The sequence below is a fragment of the Prunus avium genome, chromosome 3, assembly GCF_965620075.1.
Source record: "Prunus avium chromosome 3, drPruAviu1.hap1.1, whole genome shotgun sequence".
NCBI classification, from domain to species: Eukaryota; Viridiplantae; Streptophyta; class Magnoliopsida; order Rosales; family Rosaceae; genus Prunus; species Prunus avium.
In genome coordinates this window covers 8,283,821-8,306,795 of record NC_142286.1, presented here as the reverse complement: position 1 = coordinate 8,306,795, position 22,975 = coordinate 8,283,821, and the positions used below count along the sequence as shown (strand labels likewise).

Below are 22,975 nucleotides of genomic sequence, written 5' to 3'. Positions count from 1 at the left end.
GTTTTCATTTCCTTGACTTCGGCTGTTGTTAGTTGGATGTTAAACTGCAAGTCATTGTAGGATAATAATGGACCTTTGCCCTTTTTTAAGATTCCGGTTTCTCTTGAGGTAAATGTTAGGGAGACGACATTATAGTACCACATTGCCCATTTTTAAGATTTTGGTTTCTCTTTAGGCAAATGCTAGGGAGACAACATTATTGTATAATATTGTGTATCACTTGTCTAATAGCGGTGCGACATACTTGTTTTGCCCGACTCTACTTCTATTAGAGGGGTGGCAGACAATGTGTTACAATAATGTGGTCTCCGTAACATAACCCTTTCTTTTTATGCAGAAATGTGGACGCAGCCTATGAATCTATGATGAAAAGTCAAACTGTGGCATTAGAAAAAGCGTCAAATAAAATGCGTACACTCTTACATGTACCACAAAACAATAAAAAAGGAAATCAATGTCATAAGAAAAAAAACGATATCGTAAATAATTAAAATGCACAATGTGAAGTAAAAAAGATAAAGAAGGTATACAACAGTTATTTTCATAGACCCGATCCTAGGAAGGCTATTCCCATTTTCTTCTGTGCAACAATAGATAAGCTTGGCATGAGCATAGAGAGAATTTCTAAAACCCTACTTCTAACTTATATACATTTTGAAAACCACTTTCATGTGCAAATTACTGCATACACAATTTTCCCTACATTCCATAATGCTTTTAAACATATAATTTTCTATCCATGCTGCTGCTGCAAAGCTTGCAAACTAGGAAGGTGAGTCGACTGGAGCTTCCTAATACCGTAGAATCCTGCACGACTCAAGCATTGATGCGAGTGTCTTTTTTTCTTTTATTTGAGGAAACTATTATAGGTATTCTCCGATATAGAGAAAAACTTAGTTGAAACGGGGATGCTGGATGCGGCCCAACTTAGTATCCCAATCCAGTAGAAAGTATCCACGAGGGAAGCATCTTTTCACAAATAAAAGTTATTTCTCCTTGTCAGCGAAAGGATAGAGGCAAGCCACAACAAAATTTGAGCAAGAAAAGTAGCTACTTTTGTTTCAGTAAACTTCTCTGTCTTTATAGTTTAATATCGGCAGTCCAATAATTGTGTACATCCAAGATTCCTCTATAAAATACCAGGAATGCCCAAGATGGTAAAATAAATATCATGTAATCTCTTAGGATCCTTCCTTTTTGTATAAGTAACCATCTCCATGCAAACTTGGGAGCACGGTTGAGAAGAACATTGCTCTCTTGCTCTCTAGCTTCCAACAAAATTTGCCTTCGTTTTCAATGTTCTCCATTCCTACTAGCTTTCCAAGTTCCTAGTAACATTAGCAATATTTTAAGCAAGTCTCCTTTCATGCTTTATTTTCTGTTTGTTTTTCTTTTGTCGAGAAGTTCCATTAACAAGGAAATATTACAATAGGGCAGTTGCAGAAAAGTAGGCTCAGCAAAATCAAATTTGAGAGATCTAAGCATGGTGCCCAAACATAAGCCAACCAAAGGCCAAACAAGACATAAAAGCGTACCAAAGCCCATATATACGGAAGTCTCTCTCCTAACGGAGCCCTAACCAAAATACAACACTATTTGAGTAAACCTAGGAGACCCTAGCACATAGGGTGATATCACAGTGAAAAAGTGGGTCAGACTCTCCCCCTCCCCCCTCAAGTGCACCTGGGTTCGATTCACATAGGCGACAATCTTGAGGCAACCCAATATAATACTCCCTCTCCCCTTCCCTTCTCAAAGATTTCAAAATTCACTGAACTCAACGAACCATCTCAACACCATTCGTTGAGGCAGTATTCTTGGAAGATTTCGTGTCATATTGATGCATTTGTAATGTCCTGCCCCATTATTCCTATGGAACTTCAAAAATATATCAATGTGTTGTAAAATTTACTGTGATCTTGTATTCTCATTGCCAAATTTGTATGAAGCACAAATTTACACTCTTTTGTAGAAATATCAGGCCCCAACCGAATGTAGAACCAAAAATAAGTAGTTTGTTCTTGGGGAACAAAGAACCAAGGAAATCAGTATTACTAAGCAGATGGATACAATCTGTTATTTCCATTGAATACCAAATCTCTAATAAAGAGACAGAAGAACCATGCCTGGGAAGCTTTTCATTCCAAAATAGATTTTGGAACAAAACTCAACACGAAGCAGAGAGAATTTATAAAGCTACAGTTGAAGAGAATGTGGGAACTCACATCTACCTCCAACCATATGCACAATAAGGTTCTTATATACATGATTAAAGTCTATTCCTGCTGCCCTTAGCTTACATACTACTAATTAATACTTCCGGGAACTACTCAGGTCACTTAATTGATATTCAAAATTCTCGAATGGAAACAATTAAAGGAAGGGTGCGAGAGATTTTGAATGTTTCAATCCTGCTGCCATTAATACTTCCTGTCAAATGAGATTTTTAAGGTTTCAATCCTGCCTGACACCCCTGCATTCACATGGAAGGATGCGAGAGATTAAAGGACAATATACTGTTTTGGGTTAGAATTTTAAGCCAGGTTTAGAAGGCATGACAGAAACATAACTTTTCCAATGAGTGCATATACGCTTGGTGATGAACAAGTCTGTCATGAATCGCAGGGTATCTTTCCAAGTCCATCTTGATCAGGTTATACAAGTAAGGTAGCAGTCATTGCCAATAGCAGTAATTGCACTATTTCTTCTACAACTCAAGTTTGACAGACGTGAAGGAATTTAATGAATAGTAATGTTGAGTTGATATGAACAGCCTAGGAAAAAAAGAAAAAGAAAGGAAATTACCTTCTCACAGAAGATTATGTGGTGTTGGGCGTACGACTGCAAAAGCTGGATGTAACCACTTGACATTGCTTCTCTAAGAAGATCTTCCTAGTGATTACCGGAGAATACGAAACAAGAAAGAAACAAAGGAATCTGATGATCATAGATAAAAAAGGAACTTGAGAGGAAATACAAAACAAAACAAAGTAAATATCTTGGGTTAATTACCAATTTAGCAAAAGGTGGATGAGAATAGCAGAGCCCGTTGCCATCATCAGTTCTGATCTTCTCCTCCTTCTCATTCTTCTCACACCTTTATATCTTGAAACAAAAGTTGTTCCCGTTTCAGAACGAATATGATGATGTCTGCTACGGTTCTAAAAATTCAACTCCCACACCTTTTTCACACATCCCATCCTCCTTATTTCCAAAATATCAAGGCACCGCAACTTCCCCAAAGCAGGCAAAAACTCGCAAAAATCACTGTCATGAAGAACTAGCATCCTCAAATTTTGTAACTGAAGGAATAATATTGAGATGAGTTGAAAGCCTTGGATGCAAGGCGTGTGTATTGATTGTCATATAAATATTGTTTACAAGAGACATAATGATGACTATACAATAATAGATTACAGCAGAAAGATAACTATATAACAATAGTTTAATAATAGTGCATAACATAATCATGACACAGGATAAGAGTGTGGAGAGGAGTTTTGAGTTGATGAAACGTCAAAAGATGATTCATTATTATGCAGATTCTGTTTATCACACCCTCGCAAGCTAAACGGTGGGGGACGAACCGGAAGCTTGGACACGAGGGTAGAAAAGCGAGCAGTAGACAATCCTTTAGTAAACACATCTGCAATCTGATTAGAAGTGCAGATATATTTTACATCAATATCTTTGCGAACCACCTTTTCACGGATATAATGATAGTCGACTTCAACATGTCGTGTGCGAGTATGATAAACAGGATTTGCTTCAAGGGAAATGGCACTGAGATTGTCACACCAGAGCTTGGGACAAGTGAGAGAGAGACGCAAATCTTTGAATAAGGAGCGAACCCAGGAAAGATGAGCTGCCGTGTAGGCTAGTTGACGATATTCGGCTTCTGTACTTGAACGACACACACCCCATTGCTTTTTTGAACTCCAAGTAATAAGATTGGGACCCAAGTAAATACAATGACCGCCAGTGGAGATTCGATCATCGGGATCATCGGCATAATCCGCATCACAAAATGCAGTAAGAGTGAGTGAGCCAGGTGTGTAAAACAAACCATGCGAGAAGGTGAATTTCAAGTAGCGAAGAATCCGTTTAATTGTCATCCAATGAGTAGAGGTTGGACAATGCAAGTATTGGCACACTTGATTGATGGCAAAGGCCAAATCAGGTCGAGTGAGAGTTAAGTATTGAACTCGCTTTTATACCCTCGTGTCCAAGCTTCCGGTTCGTCCCTCACCGTTCAGCTTGCGGGGGTGTGATAAACAGAATCTACATAATAATGAATCATCTTTTGACGTGTCATCAACTTAGAATTCCTCTCCACACTCTTATCCTGTGTCATGATTATGTTATGCACTATTATTAAACTATTGTTATATAGTTATCTTTATGCTGTAAGCTATTATTGTATAGTCATTATTATGTCTCTTGTAAACAATATTTATATGACAATTAATACACACGCCTTGCATCCAAGGCTTTCAACTCATCTCAATATTATTCCTTCATGGTATATGATCGACGGATGTGAATCCATGACTAACACCAAAACCAACAGAAGTAGGGCGACCACGGAAGCCACCACGACCGGAAAATCCGCTACTACGACCAGTGTACAAAGCTTAAGGAGTGGCATCAGGAGCAACAACTCCTTGAACATGAAGACGACGTTCTGCGCTCAACAAGAGAGCTTCAAGATCATGATACGAAATGGGAGATTCGCGAGCCTAGGCAGAGCTCACGGTGGTCTCATATAGGGGTCCGACATTATTCATGATGATAGAAATCAAGTCACTATCAGGAACAGAATGCCCAGCAAGAGCATGACTATCAACAATTCCATTTAATTTGTCCAAGAAGTCAGATACCGCGAGAGGTGCGCAAGAGCTCACTACGTAATTGAAGAATGCCGTTGTGAGATGGGAAGCATATCGGTTTGCAAGTGATAACCAAGTGGTACGAGCAGAGGTAGAGTGAACAACCATACCCAAAATGGTTGGTGTGAGGGAACCGTTGATCCAACTGAGGACCATTTGATCTGTTTGAATCCATTCTTCATAGGCAAAATTGACAACTTCAGAAGTTGTGCCTTTTTCATCAGTAACTTGGAGAAAAGCCGAAGGACACTTACTAGTGCCATCTACAAATTGTATGAGACCACGAATTTTAAGGATGAGAGTAATTTGGGCTAACCAAAGGGGATAATTGTTACGATCAAGCTTGATGAACAGAAGATTAGAGACAGATGTGTGTATATGGTTACTGGAAAGAGAAGAAGAAGCAGAAGTAGTCGCAGTAGCAGAGGAGGAAGCCATAATAGCAAGCGCAATGAAAGATGAGTAGATTATAAGGACTGGAAAAAAAAACAGACGTGAGTCACTGAAGCTCTGATACCATGAAGGAATAATATTGAGATGAGTTGAAAGCCTTGGATGCAAGGCGTGTATTGATTGTCATATAAATATTGTTTACAAGAGACATAATGATGACTATACAATAATAGCTTACAGCAGAAAGATAACTATATAACAATAGTTTAATAATAGTGCATAACATAATCATGACACAGGATAAGAGTGTGGAGAGGAATTCTGAGTTGATGACACGTCAAAAGATGAATCATTATTATGCAGATTCTGTTTATCAGTAACGACATCACTGAAGTAGAGGAGCGATACAAGAACTGTAAGCCGCAGGCATACAATTTACTTTTCACCGAAGATAATTGAAGTGAGGATGCAAATTACCAGAGCGGTTGGAAATTAACAAAACTTGTTCAGTACCTTGGTGATCCACAGGTCCTTCAAAGAATCGCGAGGCATCTTTCCAAGTCCATCTTGATCAGGCTATATAATTAAGGAAGCAGCGGTGCTCATTCGATTTCCAAGATCAGTGACAGTAAGTAATTGCAATATTTCTTCTACAACTCAAGTTTTTGACAGACCTGAAGGAATTTAATGAATAGTCACATGTTCAGTTAATATGAACAGCATAGAGAAAAATTACAAGTTCTTGTGGATGGGATCATTAGAAAAAAGAAAAGTTACCTTTTCATACACACAAGATTATGTGCAGCCACATGACATTGCTTGTTCAGGAAGATATCTTCTTCCTAGCGATTATCTGAGAATACTATTACTACTAAACAAGAAAGAAACAGAGAAAGCTGATGGTCATAGATAAAGAAGGTGTTAGTTAAGACAAAGACAAGACATAGGCACTTCCCTAAAACAAGGAAAAGCTTGTCTACCATCTCTCATACTTTTCCATGTTTACATATCCATGTTTTAGGGAAACACAAATCCTGGAAACTCTCTATGTTTTGTGATCTTGTTTGTAACTAATAATTAACCTTGTACAATTGTATATATCTCTCCATGTTAGTAATACAATGGTAGATTGGAATTCTCTGCAAAACCCACCTTCTTACACATTCTCAACTCTCTAAACACTATCTTAAACACTATCTTTGGCATGGTATCAGAGCAATCGATTTTGGTTGCCTCTGCATAACCTTGTTCTATCTTGTTCTTACCTTGTTTTTTGCATAATCTCTACTCACCCTTGCTCATACTTTGCTGCTAAATTGTTCCTATCTCATACTTTGCCTTGCCTTAAAATTGGTTGTGATCACAATCCTAATTTGTGCTCTTGTTTGTTGAAGTTCTAAGCTTGTTTGCTTAAACCTTGTCTCTACTTAACCTTGTCCCTGCATAATTCAAACTTGTGTTCCTTTGGTTACTTTGTTCTGCTGTACCCCTGTTGTGTTCTTGAAATCTTCCGCTGCATTTACGCATCCATACTTTCACACAAGACCCGCAACATGGCACCCAAGACTGCTTATGTCATGACTACCGGTGAGTCTCCATCTCCTGCCTTACTCTCCGACTCCAACCTCGACTCAGGTACACGCTCTACTACATGGATAATTGATACTGGTGCCACTGATCATATGACTTTTGACTCCACTGTTTTTTCCACCTTATCTCCTAAATCTCATTATCCTTACATCACTAGTGCCAATGGGGCTCCTTCTAATGTTGCTGGAGAAGGGACTATATCACTTTCCCCTAAATTGTCTTTACCTCATACACTACTTGTCCCCTCTATTAAATGCAATTTGTTATTTGTTGGGAAATTCCTTGACTCACATAATTGTTATGCCACATTCTATCCTTCTCATTGTAAGTTTCAGGACCTTACGACTCACGAGACGATTGGGCATGGTAAACGGAGAGGGGGGTTGTATACCTTGGCGGTCTCATCACCACCACGAGCTGTCCATGTTCAAAACTCACGTGCTCAACAACAGATTTGGCTATGGCATCGTCGCTTAGGACATCCATCTTTTGGCTACCTTCGACGGCTGTTTCCATCTTTATTCCAAGGCTTAGTTGATTCTCAGTTTCAGTGTGAAACCTGTGTGTTGGCCAAGGGCCATCGCACTGTATTTCCCTCAAGTGATAGTAAAACAGAAGTTCCTTTTGAGTTGATTCACTCCGATGTTTGGGGCCCTGCTAAAGTCTCTTCTACTGGCAAAAGATGGTTTGTTACATTTATAGATGATTGTACCCGCATGACATGGGTATATTTGCTCGCCCATAAAAGTGATGTTACCACCACAATCCGCGAATTTCATGCTATGATCACCACTCAGTTCCAAGCGTCCATCAAAGTGTTTCGGTCTGACAATGGTGGGGAGTATGTGAATGGTGCCTTGGCTCAATTCTTCAAGGACCAAGGCATCATCCATCAAACCTCCACACCCTTCACTCCACAACAAAATGGTGTCGTCGAACGGAAGAATAGTCAATTACTTGAAGTTGCCCGTGCCTATATGCTTGATAAATCTGTTCCTCACCACTTATGGGGTCATGCTCTTCTCTCTGCAGTCTATGTGATTAATCGGGTGCCTAGTAGCGTATTGAATTTCCAAACTCCACTAGATACCTTGGCTCATCACATTTCTCTTCCTACCATTCTCAAGTTGCCTCCTCGTGTGTTCGGTTGCGTTGTTTATGCCCATGTTCCTTCTCATCAACGGAGTAAGCTAGATCCGTGTGCCCTCCGATGTGTGTTCGTTGGATATGGCTTGAATCAAAAAGGATACAAGTGTTTCCATCCTCCTACTCAAAAACTCTTTGTCACTATGGATACCACTTTTCATGAAGATTTGGCCTACTTTATGGTTTCCAAGACCCCTTCTCTTCAGGGGTAGAGGGGGAGTGAAGAGAAGGACTTGACATTTGAAGAGAAGATCAGAAAAAATGCTGAAAAAAACGGAGAACCCCAGGCGACCGGTCGCCACCCTACTTGCGACCGGTCGTTTTTACACAGAGTTGAAGATTCTCACGAAGTGCCCCAGGCAACCGGTCGCGACACATTTACAACCGGTCGTTTTTACACAGAGTCGAATAAAATTCAAATTCCCCAGGCGACCGGTCGTAAAGAATCCAGCGACCGGTCGCTTTTTCACATAGTTGAAAATTCTGAAGAAAATGATCTGTCCAGTCCTGACCTCAGTGAAGACCTTGAAACTATGGAACCAGAAGGTGATCCAGATGCCCCTGATGCTCAACTACAAAATACAACCCCTCCTGCCCTTCCATCGCATCATTCGTCTAGTGATGAAGAAGTACTTGAGGTAATCATTGAACCACCTAATGTTGCACCATATACATTTCCACCTAGATCCACTAGGGGAAAACCTAAACCTCAATATTGTCCTGACCTTAATGCTAAATCTAAATACCCCATCAATAACCATGTGTCCACTCATAGATTGTCAAAGTCATATGCATCATTTGTCAATCAATTATTTACTGTATGTGTTCCAAGTAAATGGCAGGATGCTGTGACAGATTCTAGATGGACTGAAGCAATGGCAATTGAAATGGAAGCTTTGAAAAAGAATTCTACATGGGAAATGATTCCTTTACCATATGGGAAGAAACCAGTTGGATGTCGATGGATATACACTGTTAAATACAAAGCTGATGGATCCATAGATCGATACAAAGCTCGATTAGTGGCCAAGGGATATACACAAACATATGGAATTGACTACCAGGAGACGTTTGCACCAGTTGCCAAAATCAACACTGTACGTGTTCTCATATCCTTGGCTGCAAATCTTGACTGGCCACTCCTGCAATATGATGTAAAAAATGCTTTTCTTCATGGGGACTTACAAGAAGAAATATATATGGATCCACCACCAGGGATTCCTGACATCCGGTCCTAATATCGTATGCAAGTTGAGAAAATCTCTGTATGGGCTAAAGCAATCACCCCGAGCCTGGTTTGGAAGATTTACTGATTCCATGAAGCGATTTGGGTACACTCCGAGTAGCTCAGATCACACATTGTTCTTAAAGCGTCGTGGTGGAAAGCTTACGGCCCTGATCATCTATGTAGATGATATGGTGGTTACCGGTAATGACAATGAAGAAATGCAGAATCTACAGAAGCTCCTTGGAAGTGAATTTGAGATGAAGGAACTGGGTGAGTTACAATATTTTCTTGGCATTGAGGTTGCTAGATCTAAACATGGCATATTTTTATCCCAAAGAAAGTATGTGTTAGACTTGTTGACAGAAACAGGAATGCTGGATTGCAAGCCAGCTGACACACCTATTGAACAGAATCACAAATTGGGAATGTATCCAGATCAAGCTCCTACTGATAAAGAAAGGTATCAAAGGTTAGTTGGGCGATTGATTTATCTATCCCACACACGCCCTGACATAGCTTATGCTGTGAGTGTGGTAAGCCAATTCATGCATCAACCAAGTGAAGCACACATAAATGGAGTAATACGGATAATGCGATACTTGAAGACTGCCCCTGGAAAAGGATTTATGTTCTCCAAACATACACACATGGATCTTGAAGGATACACTGATGCTGATTGGGCAGGGTGTATCACGGATAGACGCTCAACTTCTGGATATTTTACATTTGTGGGTGGAAATTTAGTTACTTGGAGGAGTAAGAAACAAAGAGTTGTAGCAAGATCCAGTGCTGAAGCTGAGTTTAGAGGAATGGCTCAAGGAGTATGTGAATTGCTTTGGTTGCGAAGATTACTAAAGAATCTTGGCATTAAACAAGTGAATGCCACAAACCTATATTGTGACAATAAAGCTGCCATCGAGATAGCACATAACCCAGTATAACACAACCGTACCAAACATGTGGAAGTTGACCGACACTTCATCAAAGAGAAACTAGAAAGTGGTATAATTAAGTTTTCGTTTGTAAACTCGGAAAACCAACTTGCCGACATTCTAACAGAGGCCGTATCAAGTAAAGTTTTCTATGACTCACTTGACAAGTTGGGCATGTGTGATATCTTTGCACCAACTTGAGGGGGAGTGTTAGTTAAGACAAAGACAAGACATAGGCACTTCCCTAAAACAAGGAAAAGCTTGTCTACCATCTCTCATACTTTTCCATGTTTACATATCCATGTTTTAGGGAAACACAAATCCTGGAAACTCTCCATGTTTTGTGATCTTGTTCGTAACTAATAATTAACCTTGTACAATTGTATATATCTCTCCATGTTAGTAATACAATGGCAGATTGGAATTCTCTGCAAAACCCACCTTCTTACACATTCTCAACTCTCTAAACACTATCTTAAACACTATCTTTGGCAGAAGGAACTGGAGGGAAAAACAAAGTAAACATGACGAGTTAACTTAATTACCAATGCAGCAAGAAGAGGTGGATGAGAATGGCAGAGCCCGTCCTCGTCATCATCAGTTCTGACTCTATTTCGAGTTTGGCTGGATCAAAACTCCGTCTTGTCGTACAAACTGATGGTTAATTTTAATGTTTGGGATGTGAGACGTCTTGTCCCACAACTTGCCTCTTCCTCAAAATCTTGTTTGAGAATCGGCCAATCACTGATTTCCAGAAACTTGAGTGGTGTCTTCCACAGTAAGTCCGGCAGTGTTTTCAGCTTAAGGTTGTTCCACAATGTTAAGGAGGAAAGAGATGGCATTATTGTAATTTCAGAATGCTCTGCTCCTCCTTCCCATTCTTCACACTGGACATCTTTAAAAAAAGTTGTTTCAATTTCGGGAATGAATGATGATGTTTGCTCCTGCACATCTAAAAGCTCAACTCCCACCTTTTTCACACCAAGCATCCGACTTATTTCTAAAATCTCAAGGGACGGCAAATTCCACAAAGAAGGCAAAAACTCACAAAAGAAATTGGTTTCAAGAGCTAGCCTCCTCAAATTATGTAACAACGGCATCCATTCTGACATGCCAGCTGGTGCCATGGTAATGCAGGATGGTTAACTCTTCCAAATTTGGATGTGGTTGTAAGGCATTCAGGATTTGTCCATCCCTCAATCTTTTCTCATAATTTTTATCTACTGAGAAAGACAGATTCAACTCGACCAGGAGTTCCTTCTTCACCAATGGTGCCTCACTCAGAGTGTTTATATTGATAACAGTACCATTTCTCACACCAGAAAACCCAGCACACCCAAACACCAACCAATTACTCTACACACCCATAACAACCTGCCAGCACATTCTGATAGCAAGGACAATGGTTGATGATCACACCGTTCATTCCATCATATACATACCTAGCACCCTTTTTGTAATTTTATGAGAATTCTAGAACAATCTCTGATAAGTGTATATATATACTCACTGTGTAACAAACAAATATTCAATAAGAAAAGAGCCTTACCTTTATCTTATCAGTCTGTTTAATTCTCTTCATATATCACTCAACCCATTTATACAAAGACTCCCTCGAAGCTGGTCCATGTTTCTCAAACTTCCCAACTTAAATGTTGTTTCATTGTTGTCAATGTCACCATAGCCATGGCCTCTTCTGACAGAAACATAATCTAGTCTTTCCAGACTTGTTAATCTCTCAATCTCTTTTGGTAATTTTACACTACCAGAGAGGTAAGTATAAAGATGCTTCAAGTTAATCAGCTTTCTCATAGTGGCTGGTAATTTTACAAGAGACTTGCAATTAATGAGACACAAAGTTTGCAGATTGTATAAATTACCAAGAGTATCAGGCAATTCTTTCAAACAACTATTTTTCGATAGATTGAGATAACGCAAATGAATGAGTTCACCTATAGCTTCAGGAAGTTCTTCAATCGAGTTTCCCTTCAAATTTAATGTCCTAAGACATTTTAATTTTAAAATTAAGTCCCAGCTTATTGTCTCAACGTTCAAATCACAAGCTAGGAGAGTGCGTAGCTTTTTGTATTCGCAAATTGAAACAGGCAATCCATTATAAGGGGTTGATGTTGCCTCTGCCCCCCTTATTACCATTGCTATCCTCCATAATATAACAATCGTTTTTTGTGAGAAACTGCACAAAATCATGTATAATATCATGCATTTTGCAGCTCCTAATGCTCGCCCACCGATCTTTCTTAAAATCTTGGAAGAAAGACCGCATTGCTAAGCTATCGGAATATTTCTGATCTTGTCTTTTTCACTTGAACCAAGATAATCTTGTGACATCCACATATCAATCAAATTATCTTTGTCAAACTCATAATCTTTGGGAAAAACACCACAATATAAGAGACAACGTTTGGTCATCGACATCAAATCATAATAACTTAGTAATAGTGGTTGGAAGACTTTTTGTTCGACCTCTTCCAACCATTCTCTCCTTGTTTTCTTAAAGCGCATTAGGCCCAGTTTGGAATTGCTGTCACTTTTAAAAAAAAGTTGCTTATGCTGTGCTTTGAAAATAATTAGCTATAACGTAGAGCAGCTCCATGTTTGGTAAACAATATTTTTAAAGTGCTGTTAGTACAAAAAGCAGTGTAAAAAACGTTTGGTAAATTTTAATATAAAATTGTTATAACTGTGAATAATGACTAAAATAGACATGATGTTAAAAGTGTTATGTACTAATCATGTGGTGGTAGTTGTAGTGATGGAGTGGAGGTGGTGGTGGTGGCGGTGGCAGTTGCAGCATGGTGGTGGTGGTGGTGTTGGTTGTGGAGGTGGTGGTGGATTTGGAGGTTTTGGAGGAGGTGGTGATTGTGGTGGTGGTGGTGGTGGTGATGGTGGAGGAGGTGGTGGAGGAGGTGGTTGATGAGGTGGTGGTGGCGGAGGATGAAGAGGATGAGTGTTCGGTTCATTTTTACACATGATTTTTCATGTTATTCACCCACTATTTTGAGTTAGTTCTTGACATTTTATAGCTTTTTACTTCCTTTTTGTGTTTTCTTAGATTTTGCCTTGGTTGGGATGAAAATGAGCTAAAAGTGCATTATTAGTTATAAATTCTGTTTTTGTTCATTTTCGTAGGTCAACTTCTTGGCCTGGGATCAACATGCTCTGGTGCTCGGATGAGGTCATGATCTTCATGAGACTTGTTCCAATGGATGTTAACTACAACATATCCAAATTTGAGCTCCATTGGACAAGTATTGCCTATCCAACCAATCCATCATGTTACCACAGTTCTGGAAATCCGGATTTGGCCAGCTTTTACCTCCCTTGTGTCATCTTAACTTCTTGTTACCATAACTCTTGGTAACAAGGAATTACATTTGTAAAATAGATATTTTCTGAGCTTTTGGCATCTTTGTGAAGTCAAAGCTCCATCATGGCAAGGGGACAATGGGCTAAGGCTTTATCAAAGGTGGTAGTTTTATATTAAAAGGTAAAAGCTGGAAAGGAGGAGAGAGGGAGGAGAAGTCAAAATTGCAATCTGATATTGGGAGCCTTTTGATCGTGGGAAATCAGGCTATTCCACATTCTATACAGATTGAGAGCAGATTTTGGAGAGTTTGGAGCTTGGAGAAAGCCAAGGTGCAGCCAAGAAAAGTGGAGAAGAAGACTTCCACCATTGATGATCTTGAAGCTTTCATCATTTTCTGAAAATCTGTAAACTCTTTCTAATTTCATTTTGAGTTTGTATTTGAAATAAGTATGAGCAACTAAACTCTATAGCTAGGGCTTAGGTTGAAGCCCTAAACATGATTACCTTATTGTTTTGATACTTGAGTGTATGAATTTTTAGATATTGTTGATGAATTCCAATTCACCAAATTAATCTATCCTTGATGTGTGTTTTTCCTTGGTTGGCCATCTTTGAAAGCATGCTTCTTGAGATTGTTGGGATTATGTGTATCTTCATGTTATCCTAAGCAATAAATGGATGAAGTAAGAATCATCCATGTGAATTGGTTTCTTGAATACCTAATGTAAACACCATGCTATTAGGATTCTTGTGATGTTCATATTCTCTTTGAACTTAATGGGTTCTCCTTGTAATTGAATCAAAGTACGAACCATACCTAGGTTCGGTTATGGGGAGGGCACAAGTATTGTAGCACGAACCATGCACTTTACGTATATTAGAGAGAATCAATGCGTCTTGAGCCACGACCCATGGCCTTGATTGCGAACATTTTCATCAACACGTTTAGAGTTCATCACTTGAGTATTCATGAACTTGGGTAGAATTGTTTAGGGTGGATTCCGAAACCCTAGTGTTTGTTACTTTTTAATTCCACTCTTTGATATTTCATCTCTGCCTTTCTCATTTAAATTCAAAGTCCATTTACTTTCATGCAATAGAAATAGGTCACTTGAAACAAATCAAAACCCCCCCCCCCCCAATGTGTGTGTGAGTTGTGTGTTTGATACGTGGTGTGTCTTTGATACTGAATTTTATTTGTTTCCGTAATTATTTTGGACTTTTGGTCCGCGTTGTGTTCTTGCATTTTCTGTTCTGAATCCAACCGTATAAAGAACGTGAATTTTCGACGTACGGTTGGAAAGTTATAGGCAAAACACTGGACAGAGGTCGAAATTGAAAAACAGAGAAACGAATCTGCCCAAAAACGACCGGTCGTTACTGTTCACGACCGGTCGCTCATCACACGTTTATTGAAATTTCGACTCTGCCGAAAAACGACCGGTCATCACTGTTCACGAGACCGGTCGTCACTGTTCACTGTTCACGGCACTGTTCATGTCACTGTTCACTGTTCACGGCACTGTTCACAGGTGATAAACAGGTGATAAAATGGCGATAGAAAGTGCTGTTTGTGTTTTTCTCTAGTTTTCTTGTGTTGTTCCATTTCTTTTGCACTTCTTTACTCATTTCTAGTTTCCCTCTTTCATTTGTGCATTTGTGGTGTGTTAAATAAATGTTCTTTATGTACTCAAATTAGAACTTATAGGAAGCCGACAAGTTCTTCGTGGGATCGACCCCGTACTTACATAATCTATACTTCGATAGATTCGTGCACTTGCGGGTATTTTTAATTGGTTGTTTGCACATTAATTTGTGTCCTCTTAGGAATGCAACAATGAGGATGTGGTGGTGGTGGTGGATTTGGGGGTTTTGGAGGAGATGTTGGTTGTGGTGGTGGTGGTTGTGGAGGTGGAGGTGGAGGTGAAGGAGGAGGTGGTGGTGGAGGATGAGGAGGAGGAGGATGTGGTGGTGGTGGTGGTTGTGGAGGTAGTGAATGTGGTGGTGCAAGTGGTGGAGTTGGATGTGGAAATGGAGATGGTGTCATTTTTTAAAATGAATGATGGTATTTTGGGAATTAAAAAAATTCATTAAATGTTCATCTCTGCTTCTTTTGAAAGCAGCTTTGAAAAGCAACCCAGAGCCTGCTTTTAAAAGCTGCTGTCAAAAGGTCATTTCTTTTAAAATAATCAGGATATTTTCTTTTTACCAAACACCTTAAACTGCTTAACTTTAAAGAGAAGCAGGTTTTTGGCGAAAAAAGCAATCCCAAACGGGCCTTAGGCTCCCTAAAGTCTTTGCCGCAAGAGGCAAACCTTTACACTTCTTTACAATCTTTTCTTCAATTTTCTCAAGTGCATCATCTCTTTTTCTGTCCCAAAAAGCCAAGTGACTGAAGAGTGACAAACAATTTTGTTCGCTCAACTCCTTCAACTGGATAATGTGAGCGGTTTCTCCCATCACCTTTGCAACCGCCTCTTTTCGTGTAGTCACCAATATCCTACTGCCTACAAACACCATTCTGCAAAGATAACCTTAATTGCTCCCACTTTCTATCGTCTTCAGTCCACACATCATCTAGGACAATATTGAGGAACTTCTTACCCTGAATGAATTCAGATATACATTGCTATAGAGTTTGCAACCCATTTGAGTTCATCCGGGCATCAGATTTTTTCAGACCTTCAATGATGGCCTAGCAATCTTGATCTCAAAAGGGTTTGAGACACAAACCCATACTCTATTCTGGAATTGGTTCCTCACCCTTTCATCATTATAGGCTAGTTGGGCAAGAGTTGTCTTGCCCATTCCTCCCATCCCTAAAATAGAGATGACAAGAGGAACCCTCTCCTCTTTACTACTCTCACTCAGCTTCTTCACTAAATTATCCTTTTCCCGACCAAATATCTTAGATATATAGACTAAAGACGAAGTTTTCGGGCGTACTTCAAGTTGTTCAATGCTTCTTTTTGTCTCTTGAAAATTGTACTTTTTCTTTCATTAGCAATTTCAGTTACTTATGAGCAATGTCACGACAAACAGTTACCCGATCCACTCGCCTAGAACGAAAGTTAATGAGAGGGGTGGAAGAAACGTACCATGGTAATTTCTTGTTTCTTAACTTCTTGTTTCAGAATTCCAGTGTTCCACTCATCCAGAACGTGGTCCATCTCGTACGATACATCTTTTAGCTTATCCAACCAGTCTCTAACACTGGCCTCCTTCACTTGCCTCTGCTCTGCATCCTCCAGGAGAGCATGAATAGCTTTGTGATTGCTTCTGATATTTTCAACTTGTCTGTCTACACCCACCACAACTTTCACCTCGTGTTCTATCCGTTTATGGATAATCGAAGTGAATCGATCTAGAAGAACGGAAATGAGTGCTTCAGCCATTGCTATATGGTGCTGGTGATGGAAATCCAAGAATGGTATTTTTTTGAAAAAGAAATGTTGTGCTATTTCCTTTCCTCTACCTTAGTTTATATAGTGAGACTAAATTGTCAAGGCCAGTGCATGCATGATGTATCCTTGACAAGTACTCCACATGATTACTTATCAGCTAATTGCCATACTTAAGTTTTTGATCAACTCTGCTTGCTGCTTAGCAAATAGAATTTTGTAACTGGACAGGAAACGAATAAAAGTGCAAAACAAGGGTTTAAAAAATGACAAGAAAGATAATGGGATCACCTGGTAGGAAGGAAGACTACTGCAAAGGAATGCTTTTACTTAAAATATACAGGCTAGATATCTTTAATGTTGAAGCCAAATAATATTTTTGCTTCTTAAGACAATTAGGTATCACTTATATATATTTTTTCTTCTCTTGAATAAAGATTTGAACCTAGGGAGAATTCAAGCATCAATCTTAATTAGTCATGATCAAGGAAGGAATTAACTTTTAGAGGACAATGCATGCTTTGACAAGTTGTCTTTCTCAGACATTGATTACTATTATCGCTTACTGAAAAAGAAGACCATGGACCTAGCTTTTGTTTTCATTTTTTTCTCCTTGTATCCAGATTTTGACCTGGGAAGGAATTTTAGGTCTATGAGCCAAGCTATCTTTGAGTAATGCTACTGTTACCACATTTATATACCACATTCTCATACCACCTCATGTGGCACATTCTCATACCATCTCATGTGGTTGATAAAGTAAACAACCACATCAATTAAAAAGTGCCAATAAATCATAAAAGAAAAGAAAATATTAAATTTGATGCGGTTGACCACCTTATTTGTCACACGAAGTGGTATGAAAATGTGGTATACAAATGTAGCAAGAGTAGCATTTAAAAAAAAAAAAAAAAAATTCTTTTTTTAAAGGCTCAAGGGAAAAAACGAATAAACCAAAGGAAAATACTTCTTAGAATCGGTAGCCAGACCCAAAGGAAAATGAACCCAACTATTTGCTTTCTCGTTTTTAGTGTTGTTTGATGTCATTGCTCAATAGAACTTGATTATGTCTTCAACATTGATTTTTATGGATAACAAGGAAAATTGGTTTTGTCCAATATTGATTCCCAGATGAAGTACGGATTTGTAACATTCTCTCCATTATCAAATGTCTTCATAAAAATCCGACAAGAAAATTCTGCGTATTTTTTTCGAGATGATAGAAGAGAACGCGCCCCACGCGCCTTGACCTTTCTGCCTCCCCTGCTTTCCTTTTCAACTCTTTGCTGCCTCACCTCCAAAACCTAACGTCGACATCGCCGCCCACTGCAACACCAACCATGACTGATTTTGTCTTCTCTGCTGAAGGTCCTACAAAGGATGGCCCATCTGCTGGTGGAAAACGCGCCCGCACCCAAGAAGTCTTGGCTATCGATGAATTGGACTCTGATTTACCTCCCCCCCCACTGCCCCCAATTCCTATGAGCTTTAAAGACAAAGTGGCTGGAGACTTTGGTATGGCTGAAGAACAAATGGAAATTGGCGATGATGATATTACTATCAAATCAGGAACGATTCCCTCAATCCAATTCTCTGAGAAAATCAAGAATGCGTTGTATCGGCCCTGGCGTACGGCAGTGATTATCAAGCTCATGGGTCGCCCCTTAGCTTTCACTTTTCTAAGAGCTCGTCTTCTCCAGAAGTGGGCGCTCAAGGGCCCAATGAGCCTTATTGATTTAGACAACAACTATTTCATAGTTAAATTTGTGTATGAAGAAGATATGAGATATGTCCTCACCAGCGGTCCCTGGCAAATTGCTGGTCAGTACGTGGTGACTCAAAAATGGAAACCTGGATTTAATGCCCAGGAGGAAAAAATCTCTCATATGACTGCTTGGGTGCGTATCAATGGTTTGAATGTTGAATACTTCCGCTATGATGTGTTGGAGAAAATTGGGAATCTGATAGGGAATACAATCAAGGTTGATGCCAACACAATGAGCCAAGCCCGTGGTAAGTTTGCCAGAATTTGCATTGAACTGGATTTAAGTAAACCCCTCACCCCTTTTATTGAGATTGAAGGCCGTACCTTTGGAGTTGTTTATGAAGGCATTAACCTGGTCTGCTTTGAATGTGGATGTTATGGCCATGGAAGGGATACCTGTCCTATTATTGTGCAAGCTAAACAAAAGACAGCTGACTCTGTTGAAGGTATGGAAGTGAGCACTACGAATAAAAATGATGAGCCACAAGTTGATAGCCCTGCTACTCTGGCTGCTGAAAATCCAGCTAAGATACATGGAGAATGGATGTTGATGAAGACAAGGAATTTTAAGAAGAAGATCCTGAACGACTCAGGAAAGGGCGCTGAAATTAGCAAGAGGAACCCAAAGAATTCTAATGGAAACAATGGCTCTCGGTTTAATGTCCTGAATGAGGAAGGAAAAATTGAAAACGGAACAGTCATGGAAGATTTCCCCCCTGGCAAAGCAACTGCTTCTAGCTCAAACAAGACTAGCAAAACCGTGGCTAAGCCTGCAGAGATCCTTGATGGCAAAGCTACACCCCCTGGGAACAAAAGCCCAACCTCCTATGGCTCCTCTCCCTGGGTCTTTAAAAAGCCTCTCAAGGATATCACAAACTCAACTGGGACACTTGGGGGAAGGGATTTAAATAGGTTTGGTACTGGCTCGAAGAAACTTTGGAAAAATAGAGGTGGTACTAAACCTCTGAACTTCCCAGTTGTGGAAACTTTTGGCATGCAAGTAAATGGTTCTGATTTGCAGGATGATATTCGTGGAGCCTTCTCCTTCAATGTAGATGGGCCCCTCCCCTATGATCTCTACTTGGCTAAGGGTGGCACTCTGCTTGGACCTGAACCCCCTGATGATTACAATATGGAGCCTATTGTAGGGGTGAATACAGAGATGAGGGATACGTCTGATGACATGGAACAACAAAGTGAATGCCTGGACCAAGGTCATTCGGTCAGTGGACTTGAAGCTGGTATGCTTCCTTATCATGATGCCCCTGCAGTCGTTGTGACTGGGCATACACAGAATTAGGGTCTCCCTAAGGTCACTTTTCCTCAATCTCCATCTTTTAATGAATATTGCTGCTTGGAATGTACGTGGTGCTGGTAAGAATAGTTGTGCTCGCACTATTAAGGATCTAAAAAAAACTTTTGACATCGACATCCTGGCTGTTTTGGAACCTAGAATAAGTGGGTCTAGGGCCCTAACTGTTGCTCAAAATTTGGGTTTCTCTCACTTTCACATTGTTGATGCTATTGGCTTCTCAGGAGGTGTTTGGTTACTGTGGAATGGGAACTCTGTGTCTCTCCAAGTTGTTGCCCACTCCAGCCAATCTATTACTGCCTTAGTGACCTTGGGGAATCAGTGGTGGCTCCTAACTGTGGTGTATGCTAACCCTTGCCAGGGAATTAGAGAATCCTTGTGGAATTATTTTGATGGCCTTGCTCGTGCCTCCCACCTGCCATGGCTGGTCCTAGGTGACTTTAACGATATTGTAAGTGCAGATGAAAAATGTGGAGGCAACCTGGACCAGGGTGGTAGAAGCTTCATTGATTGGATTGATCGTAATCAACTTGTGGATTTGGGTTTCTCTAGTGCTAAGTTTACTTGGTGCAATAAGAGGAATGCTGAGGGTATTATTTGGAAAAGGCTTGATAGGGGTTTGTGCAACATTAAATGGCGGCTCTTATTCCCGGAGGCTCATCTATCTCACCTTCCTAGAGTGAACTCTGACCACTGCCCTGTTCTGGTCTCCTTAGATTCCAACCACTATCCTGAGAGAAATTGTACCCCTTTCAGATTCCAAGCAATGTGGATGTCTCACCCTGACTTCCCTGACTTTATTCATGCTCATTGGAATACTGGAGTTGGTAATGCCAGTCAAAAAGCTGCTCGCCTTAAGTCCTCTCTTATTTCCTGGAACCGCCAAGTCTTTGGTTGTCTTTTCCAGAATAAAAGACGGCTCCTGGCTAGGCTTGCAGGTATCCAAAGGAAGCTGTGTTTGAGGCATAATCCCCATCTTTGTGACCTTGAAGATGAATTAACCAACAATTATAATTTGCTTCTTGAACAAGAAGAGCTCTTCTGGCTACAGAAATCAAGAAATACATGGCTTAAAGAAGGTGATAAGAATTCTCGGTTCTTTCACCTATCCACAATTATCAGGAGGAGGAGAAATAAATTGGAAGGCCTTAACAATGATGCTGGGGCTTGGACCACAGACAAAACTGGCATGAAGCAAATTGTTATTGATTACTTTCAAGGTATTTTTTGCACTTCTGACCCAATTGGTGATTATTCCTTACTCCCGCACTTATTTCCTCAGCTTGAGGAGGCTGACCTTGCAGGGTTGAATTGTGCTGTGTCTAATGAAGAGATTAAAGAGAGCCTTTTCAACATTGGTGGTTTAAAGACCCCTGGTCCAGATGGATTCCCTGCTATTTTTTATCAGAAATTTTGGGAGGTTTGCTCTAATGATATCATCTCGTTTACCAATGAGTGCTTCCAAACTGCCACCCTTCCTGATCACATAAATGAAACCCTTATTGCCTTGGTCCCTAAAGTGGAGAGACCTGTCTCCATGACTCAACTTAGGCCTATCAGCCTCTGCAACACGCTCTATAAAGTGGTCTCTAAAATCCTTGTGGCTAGGCTTCGCCCTTGTATGACCAAGCTTGTTAGTCCGAATCAAGTAAGCTTCGTCCCTGGACGGCAGATTACAGATAACATTGTTATTGCTCAAGAGGTGCTGCATAAATTCAAAACTGCTAAAGGTAAAAAAGGATTTATTGCTTGGAAAATTGATCTTTCTAAAGCTTATGATCGGCTGCACTGGCACTTTATTCGGGAGGTGTTGTGGGAGGTGGGAATTAGAGGGAGAATCCTGGAATTATTAATGCAGTGTATTTCTACTGTTCAATACAAGGCCATTCTCAATGGTGAGTTAACTGCTGCTTTCTCTCCTCATTGCGGTATAAGGCAAGGGGATCCTCTCTCCCCCTACATTTTTGTTCTCTGCATGGAAAAACTCTCTCACCTCATTCAACAAAAAATTCATGATAGGACCTGGAAACCGATTCAAATTTGTCATGGAGGTCCAAAGATTTCTCACCTCTTTTTTGCAGATGACCTTATCCTTTTTGGGGAAGCATCCATCCATCAAGCTCACTTGATGAAACTTTGCTTGGAGGATTTCTGTCAACTCTCTAGCCAAAAAGTTAGCTTTGATAAATCTAGAATATGTGTCTCCCCAAACATCTGCTCCGACTTGGCCAACTCTATTGCTGCTATAAGTGGCTCCCCCTACAGCTCTAACCTTGGAAAGTACCTTGGTGTCCCTCTTATTCACTCTAGGGTGGACAAAACAACTTATCAAGAGGTCATTGCTAAAGTTCAAAAAAGGTTAGCTTCGTGGAAACACCACACCCTCTCTATGGCTGGTAGAATAACTCTTCTACAATCTGTGACTGCTGCTATCCCGCTGTATACCATGCAAACTGTCAAATTGCCCGTTTCTGTCTGTGATAGGCTTGATCAGTTGAACAGAAACTTTCTTTGGGGGCACACTGCGGATAAAGCCACAATTCATTTAGTGAATTGGGAAACTTCCTGCAAACCCAAGACAGCTGGTGGTTTGGGTATTAAGAAAATGGCTTGGATGAACCAAGCTCTCTTGGCAAAATCCGGTTGGAGACTCCTTCAACATGAGCAAGGGCTATGGGCTGAGGTCTTAAAGCTAAATATCTAAAGCAGAGTGACATCTTAACTGCTACGGCTTCTAACTTCCAGTGTTGTTCTAGTGCTTGGAGGGGAGTCTTATATGGTATTTCAACTCTTTCTAAAGGCCTCAAGTGGAGAGTAGGTTCTGGGGAAAATGTGAGATTCTGGACAGATAATTGGCTAAGTTGTGGCCCCCTCCAACAACATGCCCTCTTTGATCTAGCTGAAGATATGCTCCAGTTGAATGTAAGTGATTTTCTTGATAATGGTACCTGGGAGCTTAATTGCTTGAGGGAATGTCTCCCTGATAATATT

The 22,975-nt window shown here is 40.2% G+C and overlaps 1 protein-coding gene and 1 pseudogene across 1 annotated transcript; both read right to left on the bottom strand.

Moving 5' to 3' along the window:
* Nucleotides 1-10,807: 10,807 nt before the first annotated feature.
* Nucleotides 10,808-11,305, bottom strand: LOC110769608 (uncharacterized). Its single transcript, XM_021973625.2, has one exon. The coding sequence runs from the start codon at nt 11,303-11,305 to the stop codon at nt 10,808-10,810; it is 498 nt and encodes a 165-aa protein (XP_021829317.1).
* A 451-nt stretch (nt 11,306-11,756) lies between these two features.
* Nucleotides 11,757-16,901, bottom strand: LOC148295552 (putative disease resistance protein RGA1; annotated as a pseudogene).
* Nucleotides 16,902-22,975: the final 6,074 nt, after the last annotated feature.